General features: G+C 43.1%; 1 protein-coding gene across 10 annotated transcripts in view; it reads left to right on the forward strand.

Moving 5' to 3' along the window:
• Positions 1-15,433, forward strand: part of C13H16orf71 (chromosome 13 C16orf71 homolog) — an 84,531-nt gene that overhangs the window by 47,621 nt on the left and 21,477 nt on the right. For all 10 annotated transcript variants that reach the window (XM_021411312.1, XM_021411313.1, XM_021411307.1 and 7 more), the window contains 7 exons: positions 2,275-2,381; positions 5,152-5,306; positions 6,655-6,802; positions 9,994-10,125; positions 11,564-11,758; positions 12,993-13,319; positions 14,971-15,033. In XM_021411312.1, the coding sequence (XP_021266987.1) occupies positions 2,275-2,381; positions 5,152-5,306; positions 6,655-6,802; positions 9,994-10,125; positions 11,564-11,758; positions 12,993-13,319; positions 14,971-15,033 (1,127 nt within the window). The remainder of the gene's footprint in view (positions 1-2,274; positions 2,382-5,151; positions 5,307-6,654; positions 6,803-9,993; positions 10,126-11,563; positions 11,759-12,992; positions 13,320-14,970; positions 15,034-15,433) is intronic.

Genomic DNA, 15,433 nt, shown 5'->3' on the forward strand with positions numbered 1-15,433 from the left:
CTTTGCCCTATGTCCCTTTCATATTAGCTGATTGGAGATAGGAAGATTCCTCAGATGGAAAAGGTTCTTTGGAGGATTATGACAGAAGTGTGTGAGAACGGAGGATGGCTTATAAACTCTTAAGCAATTAGTATGAGAAAAGCAACTTAGGAACTAGTGACATAGCAGTGGTGTGCCAAAAGGTGTCAGGAATGGGAAAGATTCATGAGTCTGGAATCTTGCTCTCAGATGGAGCTTGGGTATAGCTGCAGAAGGAACTGGGTTATTAAGTAGCTATTAATCCATCATGCACCCTTCAGTATCTGTGTTCTACTGCGCATAACTACAAGGAGGCAGGCAGTAGGCCCCAAAGGCTCGCATTTCTGTCCAAGGTAGCCAAACCTCTCATGTTTTTTATTCTTAAAGCTGCTTGGTTTGTGATGTTGATGGTGGTCTGCCAGAAAGTCTGCTCTTGGCTTTGCTCAGCAGAGCAGAGGTGCATGCATCGGGGAAGAGAGGTGGGGGAAAGGGGAAAAGCTTCTGTTCAGTTCTGTGAAGTCAGCACTGAGCAGGCCTTGCACACTGTCCACAGCTGCAGGGAGGCAGAGGGAAGCTGGATCAGTAGTCTGGATGCTCTTGGCAGTACTCCTCCCAGCACTCTTCTCCCAAACCTCTAAGTAGTACTTCCTACAGTGGGAAATGATCATTCACTTCCTGACAACCTTGTAACTTCCCAGACAGAGACTCAAACCTAAAACCCAGAAATCTCACTCAATCCTATGAGTGTAAATGAAGAGCCCTGCTGTGCTCAGAGGTCCCTTTCCTCAGACTGCTGCAAAGACCCATCAGAGTAGGCTGGCCTGCGCAGCACAGAGAAAAGAGGCACTTGAATTTCTTTGGCTTCTGAAAGACTCCACTTTGGTTGTTCCAGGTATAAGTGGATCTGGGCCTCAAAGCATTTGGTCTACAGTGTTTTATTGAAAGGTTTGGCTTAGGGCTTTAAGGAATTTCCAACAACTGGGGTAATATGAAACTGAGACATCCTTTCCTGGCTGCTCTACAGGGCTGTGTAATAATCATGTGGAGTGCCAGCCTCTGTGCTGGGTTTCTCAGGCCTTAGGCATCTCCTTTTAATTTTACTGAATTAAAGATGTGCTGGTGTGGTGGAACTCCCCTGCAGAAAGCTCAGACGGGGCCCTGAACCTGCAAGTTCTGGGCAGGTTTTAAATTTCCTGGCTGCTCAGCGCTGTGTGGCAGAGAATCAGGGGTGAGGTAATCTGCAGTCCTCTTGGTGCTTTCTGCCGAGGGGCAGAGTGCACCCATGTAGAATTAATCTGATGCTCCCAGAGGGGATTACGTGTCAGAGTTCAGCTTTGCTTTCCCACGAACAACAATTCCCATCATTTTTAGTTTTATGATTTGAAAAACCCAATTTGGCCAGCTTTCACTCTTTTTGCTTATTTTCCTCAAGGATGTTTTTCCTCCTACAAAGATGATGAATTCTGCTCCTGTGGTATAACTTAGCCGGTCCAGAGTGGTGCTACATTCTAAAAAATGTGCCCGTCTCCTAATGCTGGTAATTTGGTCTGTTGGGAGATCAGAATACAAACTGCACCTCGGAATTCAGTTTTTCAGATTTTACTTGCAAATACTGGTGGCTTCTGCCAGTCTCCTGGGAGCGAACAAGCAGGATGCATTCCAGCCAGCTCGGTAGCAGGGGAATGAGGCAGGCAGGTCTGCCTGAGCAGCCTGTGCTTCACAGACCCAGCCAAACTGTTTTGCAGGCTGCAGTTTGCGTTGTCAGTCCCTGGCTTTCAGAACCACACCTTATGTTCGCTGTGCCATAATTTGGGCTTGTTGGGTATGCAGGGATGTTGAGAGGCTTCACTGCTATGAGCATCTGTGACAGACTTGATGGTGCTTGTTACCCAACACGAAGCAGCAGAGGAGCATCGCGAGGGCTTTAAAGCTCCTTAAGTTCTGGCTAAAGAACCAGAAGTAATTAGCAGCTATGATGTATCTGTGGGGTAGGAAGAACACTGGTAATGCAGCCTGACATATTTTTGATTCCCAAACAAGCCACTTTGTATTAGGGTATTCTATTGAACAAAGAGAGTCTCAGAGGGAGTAATGCAGAGAGATGGTCAGTCAGAGACCTTGATGCAGCTCATGTCATTGACAAGGGGTTGAAGTGGCTTTTCCATTACGGTTTCCTTGTCCCTGGGTTTGTTGCAGAAAGCAGGTTGGAGTCAGAACCTGGCATGCCACCTCCTAATGTCTATTGTTTTTCTTCAGATCTCAGAGTCCTTCATCAACTAGAGCGGAAGCAGATAAAGAAAAGGTTCACCCCCAGGGCATGGTGCAGTCTCGACCTCCGGCGATGCTTCCCTCAACTACCAAAGGTTTGTAATAGGGAACTAACCCTGAGGTTTTATGGTTCTCCTTCACTGTCAGTGTTACCTCACTCCAGTGCACCTCTTGCAGGAAATTCTGCCTTACTCAGTGCTGTGGCCTGGCCAGATCCAGGGCCAGGAATGAATTTCTAGTGAAACACTGTTGCCTAAAATGAAGTGACAGAGGAGTGTTATCACATCCTCCTCCTCATGGGAGCAGCTGCTAGAGTCCTGTAGGCTGCTTAGGTTTCACTTAGAAAACACGCACCAAAAAAAAAACCCACAACAAATTTGTGCTGGTAGGGAGGCTGTTTATCAAGGAACTGTCAGGATTACCTAACAGTGTCCTTAAACTGCTTGCTTAACTGATCAGAATCAACTCTAGACCAGTACAGGTAGCTGAATATAATGGGATATGAAATAGTTAAGACTTCATTCAGGCCAGGACTGACTATGTAATCAGAAAAGGAAGCATTTAATGGGACTAATATTAACTAGCTATCACCTGACTCCTCTAAGTGCCCCTATTCCCTTTGTAGGAGTAGTCTTCTAGCTTCTAAATTCCTACCTAAGTAGCAGGAACTTGACTGTGTTCAAGGGAGCGTGCCAAGGCATTTGGTGTTAGGACTGGCTAAGAAGGACCTGAGAGGTGTCTGCTGTAGATGGGCCTATGTGCTTGTAATCTTCTGTAGTTGGGCCTGGCATAGCAGATCTCAGGTGCAGGTGATTATAGGACAATGCTATTAGAGCATTGCTATCATGTTTCTACTCCCACAGCTGAAGAGATTTCCACAGGGAGAAGAGAGGTGGGGAGGGGGAATCAAAAAGCACAGAGGGGTGTGGAAACTCAGCAGCTGTCAGAGAAAAGATGACGGGAGGAAAATGGGGTCACATTGATGGAGAAAGAAGGTAAAGAAAACTATATCGCTAAAGGGAAGAAGTTATGAGAAAGGAATGAAAGCATAAGATGAAAAGAGGGGGGAAGTGACAGGGAAAAAAATGGAGAAAGGAAAGCAAGAAAATCTTACCTTGGAGATGCACTCTTTCGTTTAACTGGGCATGTTAATTCAAGGAGCTTGGCATACAGCCATTGGCTCCATGTTATTTGGGATTGGTATTGATGGGAGCTGGTTGCTGCTGATGGAATGACTCACATTTTCTGCCTCCCCTTCCTTTTATGGCTATTAATGATTCACATTTGATGTGGGCTGCTGAGTTATACTACACCACGTTCCATCTGTATTTGGGCTAAGGAAGTCACTTTCAAGCTTTTCTCCTCAGATAACTATCATGACTCTCAAAGAGAAGCTGAAAATCTGATCTGGGAGCAGACACCCTATGGTGTGTTAAGGAAAGGAAACATGTACTTATTCCTTCCATCAGTTCTCCAGCAGCTTCTTTTTGAGATAGGAAGATATACCCATGCAGAGCATGTAGAACAAATGTGCTGCTGCTCCCACAAGGTGTATGTACTTCATCCCAGTAAGAAAAGTTCTATTGACCCTAGCAGATTTTCCCGTTAGTTTGGGATGTGTACATGTGGAAAGAAATGTTTGTTTTCTTTAAGTGTTATCTACTAGAGATGAACCAAAATCTTACCACTTGCAACCCTGAATTTTGTTTACTCAGAGCCCCTTCTTGGCAAGTTACAGAGATCTGAATTTACATTATGTACAGGGATTAAAAAAAAACACTAAACTGTTAGAACTAGGACAGTATGATACCAAGGGAGATGATAAGAGCAAAAACCCTGGGTGAGATCAGAACAAGCAAAGGCTTCAGGTAGATCAGAGGCTTTGGGGAAGGCCCATCTTAAGGACAGCAGCGCATTGTACAGCAGGTACTGCAGGGTCCTGCTGGCCCTGAAGTGGGGTTTATAGGCTGCTTAAGAGGTCTGGTAGGATTTCTCCTGAGCGTGCTCTTAGCATTTGTTGCCACCCTGTTGGCAGTGAGCTTGAAGTTAAACGTAAAAAACAGAAGTTAAACAATCCAAGATTCTAACCCAACATAAACTCTAGTTGCTTGTCTGGGGTGAGGAGTACAAGCAGAGTACAAGTAACCAGATGTAATGGCTAAGGCTTGGGTAGGAGAGAGCAGGCTGGTGCCATTAGGATCACCAAAGACAGGAGTCTGTGAAGCCACAGATACTACCAACTCAGAATAGGGTAACATCATGATCAGAAGCTGGTCCAAAGATTCTGTAGCCCATGCCATGTGGCAATTTCTGGAATGAAGAGTAAAGACGGGGCTAGAGAGATTAGTGCTGGTCAAGGTAATGTGAACTGTAGGTCCTGCAGACTGGGACCACCCGTGGGAGCAGAGAGGAATAGCTGAGATCGCCTCACGCACCTTGTAGTGGACAAGTCAGCAGCCAGTCTTGACTTCAGTTAGTTACTCATCACAGCCAGAGAAGTCTTCTGGGCATCTAAGTGCTGTCAAGTTGCCAGCAGCAAGGCAGCAGCCGTCACGTGGACTGAGAGCACAGATACCTCAAAGATAGATGAGTAGCTCGTAGATGTCTGGATAGACATTATGAGACAGAATGTCTAGAGTGGATGATTCATAATGAGATTACTGATCATGCCATAAGCTTTACTGTTGTACGTTGGCTTCTGATAGCAGCCGTTACGTGATGGATAGAACAAATAAACCATGAAGTTCAGTGTCTCTGTTTGGGATGTGCTTCAAGTAGGATCTGGCTATTGTGAGTTTCCTTGCAGTAATAGCACAGCTTCTGTGGAAATAATATACTGCTTTTCTTACCTTCTCTTTGACCTAGGGGACATCATTTTGACAGTGTCACCTCTGGTATCTCCTTGTGCGTATGGTAATGTGATTTCGATCTGTACTCATCAGGGGTTTGTTCTGCAAGGAGTCAGACAGCTGCAGCTTTCACACAAGCAAGCCATTGTGCTGAGCATGACAACAAGTCAGGTACCGGACAGAATGCCCTGCTCTGTTGTATAACTTGGGTTAACATTTCTGAAACCTGCTATGTTGTAAGTTTATGGATGTGTGAGCTGCCACTCCTTCAGTAAGTGTTCTCAAGGACACTCATCATCTCTTTACTGGCTAGCTAGCACTCGTGTTCTCGGTATTGCTGTGAGTGGTATTCTGGTTACTTTCAGTGCTGATGTTTTGGGTTTTTTTTTTTTTTAGTAAGAAAATCCCACTAGGCCTAAGCCTCTCACTGAGACAAAAGCATAAACAGACTTTCTTCTACTAAAGCAAACATTAATTTTGCCGCTGATCTTTCAAAATAAGAAAGAACAGACAGTAACCTCATAAGTGAAAATAATAACTTCTGGCCTACAGATCTGTATTTAGGAGAGCAGCCTTCGTCTAACAGATTGATATGTGATTATGTACTTCACAGTCTCTCTGGGTCTGCTTATGGCCTTTCAGCATGAAGTAGTCCCCTAATTTAATGCATTCAGATGGCTTGCAAGAAGAGCTTTCCCATTGTCAAAAATAGCCTTTTTCTTTCTCTCAAGCTCTGTGTAATGTGATAGATTTATTTGAGTTGAGTTAGAGCAAAGCTGGCATGTTGACATGTCAACCTAAGGAAATAAATAATCATAAATGCAAAAAATGCAGTCAAACTTGCATGTACAAGAAGTCCAGGTCTGTACTTGTTACGCAATAAATCACCCAGGAATCCTATAACACTTTGTCTTACAAAGGGCTGTGTTCCTTTACTTCAAATGCTCATGCGTAAAGCTGTTTCCTACATTAATAAGGAAATGTATCATTCTGCAAACTAAACTGTGCACAAAGCCCTTCTTTTCTGCTTGCTCTCTAATCAAGCATGAGGAAGAACGCTTTCCCTGACCATAATATCTTGTAGAATAAAAGGAATGCCTGTTTGTGGAATACTACAGCAAAAATGGCCACATATCTGGGGCTTGCTTGTAAATGGCCATTTCAGAAGTTAGCAGCAGCAGCAGGAATTATTGCTTTAATGTGTGCTAAGTGTTTTAGTACTTGGGGTTCAAGATCATTTTTGAATGAGTAATTTAGAATGCTACCACACATCTCTGCATTTAGAAGTGTTGTTGTTTTAGCCCAGCCCAGCTGTAGAGCAAAACCTTTTATATTAAATCTTTTCCTTGAGATTTAAATTAAATTCCGCTGTCTCATGAACAGATGAACACCTAGTTAAAGGAAGTTAAAATGGTTCAGCTGGTGTATCTTCATATGCCATTGTAACTTAACTGTTTGCTTGAGCCCCGTTGTGATTAAATCTGGATTTAGTAGTCTAATCTGGCCCTTGTTATTTCAGATTGCTGTATTTTGCCCTAGCAAGAATTCTAGTTCACCTGAGAGCAGTTCTGCAAGAGGAGAGCTTTCTGCTGAACCACACGTGCGCTGTCTCGTCTTGTTGCTGAGAAGGGACAATGCTAGTCATCATATTCTTGCATTGGTAGAAGGTAATGCTTTCACTTCTCAGAAACCTCAGCAAAGAAGTTTTCTTTTAATAGCACTTGAGCTAAAGGTTAAAAGCCTAGCTAAATATGTTGCATTGCAGGAATGTTTGAGAATATCAGTCTGTAGTTTTGCTGTATGAATCTCCAGGCCCGCTTTTGTAGATCAGCCACTTCTACGTATCCTACACGGCAGACTGACCTTTGTCAATTATTTGATCTTTAACACCAAAGCCCTTTTGAATTTAGAATCATAGAATAATTCATTTTGAAGGGGATGACAGAAGGTCAGTCTCCCCGTGTCCTGTTCAACACAGCCTCAGCAATGAATTCAGACCAGGATGTTCAGGCCTTTGTGCAGTGAAGGCTTGAGAATCTGTGAGGACAGAGGTTCTGCCACCTCTCTGATCCTCTCTTCCAATGCTTTACTATCCACATGCAGAACTGTTTTTTTCCCTTGTGTCAAAGTGGAACCCCCTCTGTTTGAATTCATGACACTCATCTCTTGGCACCCCACTATACACCTGCATAATGGGCCTGGCTTCATGTTTTATCTGTAACCTTCTCTTAGGTATTATTACTTCCCAGAGAAGTAGGCTACCAAGCGTACGTGTGTCACTGAGCCTGAGGATATCGTACAATCTTATCAACCTCAGCCCCAAGTTCTGCATGCTTGTGACTTCCAAACATCTGAACTGCGACTTATTTCATATGTTCTGCCAAAAGAACAGACATGTAGCTGCCCCAAATCCTCTTAGTTGAGTCAAACTCCATTCTGATTCCCTGATTCAGGAAGAGTTATTTAGTTTTCTTAAGGATAAACTGACACTGGTCTCAAGTAGAGAAAATCATAAACAACAGCAGTGATCAGCACAGAACAGAGAACCCTGACGTGCTTGCTTCCTCCTGCTCTGGCACTGGGCAAATTGCCTGCAGCAGGGCAGTCCCTTCCAGCACTTGTTTTTCTACAACCTGCCCTTTGGACTGCTGAGAGAAGTGGGTCACTGTAGCCTGAACAGTTCCAGAACAGCTGCTGACCCCTCCATTACACCACAACAGCTAGCTCCTGAAAGAGGCATTCATCCATTGCCTTTTACCTCTTCTAATCCATCCACAATAGAAAAGAGCATTTAAAGGTTTTGGAGGAAAAATAAAAGACAGTTTCAAAAAGTCCTCTTCCTTTTCTCCAAAGACTATCACAGTATGTTCTGAAAACGTGTTTAGACACCGTGGATTAATCATGGCAGACTAATTACAGCACCATGTCTCCTACTGCCTGCAGACCCAAGGAAAGTTGCTCACTAAAGAAATATAGAATCATAGAATTCTAGCTTCTGCTTTGTCTCTCAAAGAGTGCTGCAGATTGAATATTCAAAGTCGTTTGTTTTGCACAGCGAAATTTGCTCTAGGAATATCTATGTGGACACTGAGACAAAGAATATTCAGGAAGGGTAAAATGTTTGCTCTCATTGTAGAGAGCTGTCTTTTTTTTCCTTTGTAGTGAGATTTTGCAAATGCCTCCTTTGTGCCCTCTGTTTCTCAGAAGCGATCCAGAGAACTAGCTAATTCCATATTCAAGAGCCTTGGAGAGGGAAGTTGTTGTTGTTGCCACATAAGCTTTGGCTTAGCTTCTGGGAAGTGCAGAGCAGCGCTAGTAATTGAGTAGGGTCAAAACCATACTAAGCAGTTGTGTATTTTTAATCAGTAACCCCCTGAGAAGCCGTCACTTCTTTGATGTTCAACACTGTTCAATCTTCAAAGCAAAGAAAACTTCAACAATCGTTCCTGAAATGGAGCAGAGAGATAGGTGCCTATAGGTAACATATTTCTGTATTGAGAGTCAACACCATAAATTTTTGACCAAGCTTTCCTTTGCTAAGTGTGAACAGACAGCAGATAATACTTTGGCATCAGCTGTAGCAAGTTACAGAATCACAGCATGGTTTGGGCTGGGAGGGATCTTAAGGACTATTTAATTCCAACCCCCCTGCCATGGGCAGGGACACCTCTCCCCAGCTCAGGCTGCCCAGGGCCCCATCCATGGCCTTGGGAACATCCAGGGATGGGGCACCCACAGCTCTCTGGGAAGCAGTGCCAGGGCCTCACTACCCACTGGGTAAAGAATTTCCTCCTAATATCTAACCTAAATCTCCCTTCTCCTATTTAAAAGCTACTACCCGTTGCCATACCTCTACAATCCCTGATACAGAGTCTCTTTCCAGCTTTCTAGAAGGACCCATTTAAGTACTGGAGGGTAGCCTCCTTCGGGTACTGGAAGGAAGTTTCATTTATTTTTGCCATCTCAATTTTAACAAGCAGCTAGGCTGTTGTCAGTGGTTCAAGCTCAAATCTGTGTCAATACCACATTTGGCATCTGAGGTTTGTCATCTGTGTCTACTGCTAATAATCTGTTTTCCATGCCACACTGCAGTAAATTGTTGACAGGCTTGTAAAGGGGAAAGCAAAGATATATGCAAAGTAACTTTAAAAAAAATAACAGACCTTTAGAAATGTCTGAAATATTATTGTAGAAAACAACCAATTGTTGTGAAACTGCACTGTATGCCGGTATGTTAATGCACAGCCTGTGTGTAGCCTGGCCCTTTGGGAAAGAATGGGAGCAGAGACTGCTAGTTTCCAGCACTTAGTATTTATAAAAGAGGAGTCAAGATATTTTCCAGACTGGGATTTACATCTTTTAAGCTTGCAATGGCTCTCTGGCCTCGTGGTACTGTGTAGGATGCAGAATATTGGCCTTGCCGCTGATACTGAGAGTCTGGACTCAAACAGTGGGTTCAAAATTGAAGATATCTCTTCCTTGTGGGCAACTTGCTTAGGACACCTACTACAATTCAGGAGCTGTGTAGGATCTTCTGTGTGTGCATTCTGTATCTCAGTCCACTGTCTGTAGCTGAAACAAATGGGCTGATGGTCAGAAGGCAGGGGTGTATCCAGACAAAGCTGTGACCAGCTCTCAGTGCTCAACAGCCCCTTTCCTGTCTGTGTGTGAATATGGGTTGGGGAAGAGGGAATGATGGAACTGCACTTGATGAGGTGAGCTCAATGTGACCCCTCATAGATGTCTCTGTAATGGGTCTTTGGTCAGATGAATCACAATACTTGGCAAGAAGTGTGTTTTCATATCAGACTGCATCACAGAGCTACATGTTCCTCACATACTCTTGTTTTGTGCACAGGACTGATGAATGAACTGGCAAAGCAAGGCTTCCTTGGCCCCAGGCAGAGCAGCCTGCCTGCCACGGCCAGGCTGGACCCCTCCACGTGCTTCCATGTGGCTCCTTACACCGAGAACTTGCTGCAGGCGCTGGGTAGGTAAAGGTTATGGGAGCGTGTTGTTCTGTCTCTTGTGTAAGGCCTGACAGCTTTTATCAGAGGATTTCCCTGAACAAGAACATTAGGAGTATGCTCATTGTCTACAGTAACTCATTTAGTGTTCCGATGTCCTTCAATTGTAAAAACTCTCAGTGAATGTCTTCTACTTCTGCAAAGTGAACGGAAGAATCAATAGAAAAGCAATATGGGAGTAGCCTTACAGAATATTAATATAAATGTAAGTAAACTAAATTAAATATGAACTGACAACAACCAATTAAGCATTGAGATTGCCAGAATTATAAGAATCCTACCAGTGCGAATTTACTGACGTAGTTTCAAAGAGAAGTCAAAAAATGAGAGAAATCACTCACGTAGCATGTAAAACTAGGATTTGCTGAAGTGATGCATGTAGGCAGCTGTAATTCCTTCCACAGTTGCAAAGAAGGCACTGCATTTCTCTTTACTCTGAAGTTGTTAATTTCAGTGTATACACTTGAATTCACGTCTGTAACTCATTCATTCAAAGCTGAGAAACTGATAAGGCTTGGGATAGCAAGTAAACTTGTTACAAACTTATGACTCAAGTGGGTTGGAGAGCCTTAAGAGCTACTTGTTTTAGACACTTGGATGTTACAGTAATCAGAAGCTTATTTTACTAACTAGGGGTAACACTTCTCATATACCACTCTTCTGGAGAAGAAATTTTTCCTTGTATCCAACCTGAACCTCCCCTGTTGCAACTTGAGGCCATTCCCTCTAGTCCAATTCCCAAATTCACATAAATTGTGAGGCAAAAAATAATAATCCAGTGCATGTCCTTCACTATTTCCTTGCATTACGAAATGCTAAGATGTGGGAATAATTAGGAACATGGATGTTAATCCATACAGTTGCTTAAATATTCATGCAATTGAAACAGTGTGGAAACACACACAGCTTTCTGACAAATTTGGGAATTCTGCAGGCTGTACTGCTCCTGATAGGACGATGCATGTATGCATAATACAATGTCTCCTACTTTTGCCCTCAGTTTTATGCTGTGTAATCCCATAGAACACAAAATGAAGTATCAATTTGATGTGAAGCCAAGCCTTGGTTATCAGTCTGATATTTATGCCTTAAATCATTTTGCTGTAGATCTATCAACTCTGTTTAACAGTGTGAATAAGGACATCAAAATCAGGGTTTGAGTATATTTGCTTTACGTGCCAAAAGCAATTCCAGTTAAGGAGTGTGACTAATTAGTGAGGATTTGCTGTGATTCTGCTCCTCATGTGTTTCTTTTTCTGGCTGTGTTGAGCTGCAGCATCACAGTGAGGCACTGGGCTTTGTCTGCCTAATAAAGAATTAGTCGATTCCTTCTTGCTAAACAAGACTGGATGTTTCTTTATGGGCAGTAACTACATTTATTTGGATGATGTCTCTGGGCAGGAGGAAACTTCAGTGCAGTTCCAGCCCCATGCAGCATTCCTCTGGATTTCTTCTGCAACCGAATATATGCTTCCGATCCTGAAATGGAGCAAGTTGTCCTGCTGACGCTGATTGGAGCGGATGCTATCAAGAGTGCTGGAGAGCTCCTGTGCAAGATCCTTCTTCCTGGGAGCAATAATCAATCTCAGAATGCAGGTGATCGCAGGCAGCTCTTGGGAAGGGCTGTAGAAGTTGGTCAGGGAAGCTGAGCCTGTCAGGCTCTTTTTATCACAGTGATATGAAAAAAGGTAATAAATGGGAACTCAAACAAATGATTTCTTTATTTACCTGCCTGAAGTTCCGAAGAATTTATCGTGGCTAGTCAGTGGGCAAGGCCACTTTCCAGTTGACACTGGTGGGCACTTCCATCAGAGAGGGTCAGAATAGTTCAAACACTATGCTAAGTGCCAAGCCTTTTATGTTCTCTGTCTTCGAAGTATTCAGAGATAATGCAACTGTGCAGGCAAGGCACAGCAACAAGAATTTGGAAGTCACAAATTCTATTATTCCTGGTCCACAAAGGTCACATCCTTTGTGAGCAGAAGCAAGACACCATGTGTCTTAATGCTTCATTTCCTCATGCACAGGTGGAAGAATGACACTGCCCCATGCATTAAATGCTTATAAATGATGAGTGCTGTCAGGTGCTAAAAGATGAAGATTTCATGTAATTTCACGATGCAGATTGTATCAGTGCAATAATACAGTTGCTGCCCTAATAAAGGGCAGAAGTCTGGCATGCTGTCTGCTGTCTTATTCTACGTCCTATTCTCTTGAAGTGAGACTGCTTAGTGAGATCTATATCACAGGAGGCAAAGAGGAGATTCCAGCTGACAGGAACTTTCAGCAACCTGAACTCATGGATTGAGCCTCTAAATATCATAGAATTGTTTGAGTTGGAAGGGATCGTTAAAGGCTGCCTGGTCCAACTTCCCTGCAGAGAGCAGGGTCACCTGCAGCTCTCTCAGGTGCTCAGAGCCTAGTCCAGCCTGTGCTTTAATGTCTCCAAGGACAGGGCACCCACCACCTCTCTGGACAGCCTGTTCCACTGTTTTACTACCATTATCACTAAAAACTTGTATTCTTACATCCAATCTAATCCCCCCCCCTCCTTTTAAATATATTTTTACACTGGAAGTAAGACTACTTTACAAACAATGTTTAAGTTACTCTAGAGACTAATCAACATTAAATTATAGTTTGTTATTATTTTTCCGAGTTTATTTCTGTATCTGCATTACAGTCTATTTTGGATCCAACAGGGAGTGAAGACAAAGCAACTTGGAGACTTCTAGTCTAATAAATTAGAACACTTGTCTCCAAAAATACTATAACTTTTATGAAATGCATGCTGTCAACTGATACTAAGAATATTTCCTTTGACTTGCAGAAGGACCCGATGCAGGGTTTGAGCTTCTAGGTCTCAAGTGGTTGCCCCATCTCACTCGACGTCAGGCAAAAGAAATAACCCCTTTTGAGGTTGGAGATACTTCCTGGCGAAGAAGCCTTGAGACACTGATGTCTAATCCAGTCCTTGTGTGTGCCTTACGGCGGATCAACGCCTTCCAAGTACTTGAAGATGCATTGAAGAGATTAACACAGTGTGGGGAGGAGCTAAGCAAAAGTGACAGTGCTCTACGGAGAGTAATGGCCTTGACCCCAGAGGTAACATTCAGACAAGCCATTCTTTTCTTCACAGAGAAGGATCTTGTAGCTGGTAAGTCATGTTTTTATTGTTTATAATGTTCTTAGATACAGGGTGTTTGGGAATTTATTGAACTTGGATGAATAAATCCTTTTCTATGTTTTTTTTTTTTCCTAAGGCACAGAAAAACTTAATTATTTGGGTTTAAATTATTCGCTTGGCAAAATAATTGGGGATATTAAATCTGCAGGAGCCAGTTGAGGTCATCTGCAGGTTGGCTTATTAGTATAATGCACGGCCTGGTTCCCTTTCTGAAGATCTCAAGGTACTCAGATGCTTAACAGACATCACAGCAGTTACCAGGGCCAGTAAATAATATTCTATACACTTTCTCTCTGTATATAAGAGAGAAACTGGGAAACAGAGGCTAAGATCTATCACACCTATATGTGGGCATGTCATTGTGATGCCTGACTTCTTCAGTCTAGATGCCCCGAGCTTGCCCTGTACTCAGGGAGATGAAGGTACTTCCAATCTGCAAGAGCTGAAGAAAGCAGATTTTCTTGAATTTCTTTTTACCCTGGAACAGAGTGAACAGTTCATGAGGAATGGAGACCTCTTGTCAAAACTTCTCAGACTTCAATGATATATGCTAGCATTGATCTTTCAGCACGGAAAACCTACTAGGTTTCTCCTGTACCAAGAAATGTGTAGCCCACACCTCTTTAAATCATTGTGCAGACTGAGGTGTTATTCATATTGGATACCTTTGACTGGCAGTGTATGAGCTCCCACTGTCTTCTTCTAATATGGAATACACTGAACTGTCACCTGAGCTCTTGGGGAAGCTTCGCTCCTTCCACCTGAAGATGAATAGTTCTGAACCTGATGATTTCTGATTATTCAGACGCATAAATAAATGAAGATTGGGATAACACCACATATCAACTGAGAAGGAATGGTGAAGTCCCATAAGTGCATTCATGCTTTGTAATTTATAGCTTTTCTCCTGTCTTTTTCTGAGGAAGAAAGGTCCTTTGTTGTCAAGACAAAGTTAGATGCTTGTGTCAAACACTGTGCTTGTGTAGTGCAGAATAACAAACTGGCTTTACTGAATAGAGAGAAGAAAATGTGGTGGTGTCAGGGAAAAGATACTCATTCTAGTATCACAAAAGTCAGATCTGACAGTGAACTATGTGGGTGTTTTGTGCAAGTTTGAAGAGCAGGAAGAGGAAGCCTTCAAAACAGAATGCAACAGACATCCCAAATTACTGCATAAAACTGTAAGACTGCACGTATTGCTATCCTTCGCTGAGGTTATCTTGGCACCAGAAGGCAGGATAAGAAATTGAGAACAGTGAGATCAGTTTATTGAGGGGAAGTAGCAATCAGCAATCAAAATCAGCCTTTCCCACCTAAGCCATTGCCAAGAGCAAAGGAGCACAGTCATATGTTCTAACTATGGCTCTAGCACTCTGCACCATTACTTCTATAAAGTCATGACATTTTTCCTCCTGTTTGTGTTGTGGGAGGAATGGAAGGGTCTTTGTGCTGGAGAACAGCTCTAGCACAGTCTTTTGTAGTTACTGGAAGGTCTGCCATTTCCCATGCTAAACAAAGCTACTTTCCTTTGTCCTGCCCACCCCCACCACCCCCTCCCCCAAACAGTAAAGGTAAAGGTTCTTCACCTGTGAATCCACAAAATCACATCTTCCTTTTACAGATTCAGGACACCGCCCTACTGCAAAATACCTGCCCCCGCCTGGCAAGACATCCAGGGCTGGAGGTAAGGTGAGAAGTATGCACCAGTTGCCTCTTGAATAGTAAAATAAATAATGTTATACTCTTAAAAATAGATGGAAGAAACATTATAACTCTGTGTCCTCTGGTCAGAGTCATCAAAATGGGGTAGTAAACCTTTGGTTAGGCATCATTATCCTGGGCAGTTAGGAACTAATAGAATTGCTCAGGTTGGAAAAGACCTTCAAGATCATCAAGTCCAACCACAACCTAACCATACTGCCCTAGCTCTAACAACCCACTGCTAAATCCTGTCCCTGAGCACCACATCCGAACGGTTTTTAAACACATTCAGGGATGGTGACTCAACCACATCCCTGGGGAGCCTGTTCCAGTGCTTAACAACCCTTTCTGTAAAGAAGTTTTTCCTGATATCCAACCTAAAC

Source organism: Numida meleagris, chromosome 13 (genome assembly GCF_002078875.1).
Source record: "Numida meleagris isolate 19003 breed g44 Domestic line chromosome 13, NumMel1.0, whole genome shotgun sequence".
Lineage (NCBI taxonomy): Eukaryota > Metazoa > Chordata > Aves > Galliformes > Numididae > Numida > Numida meleagris.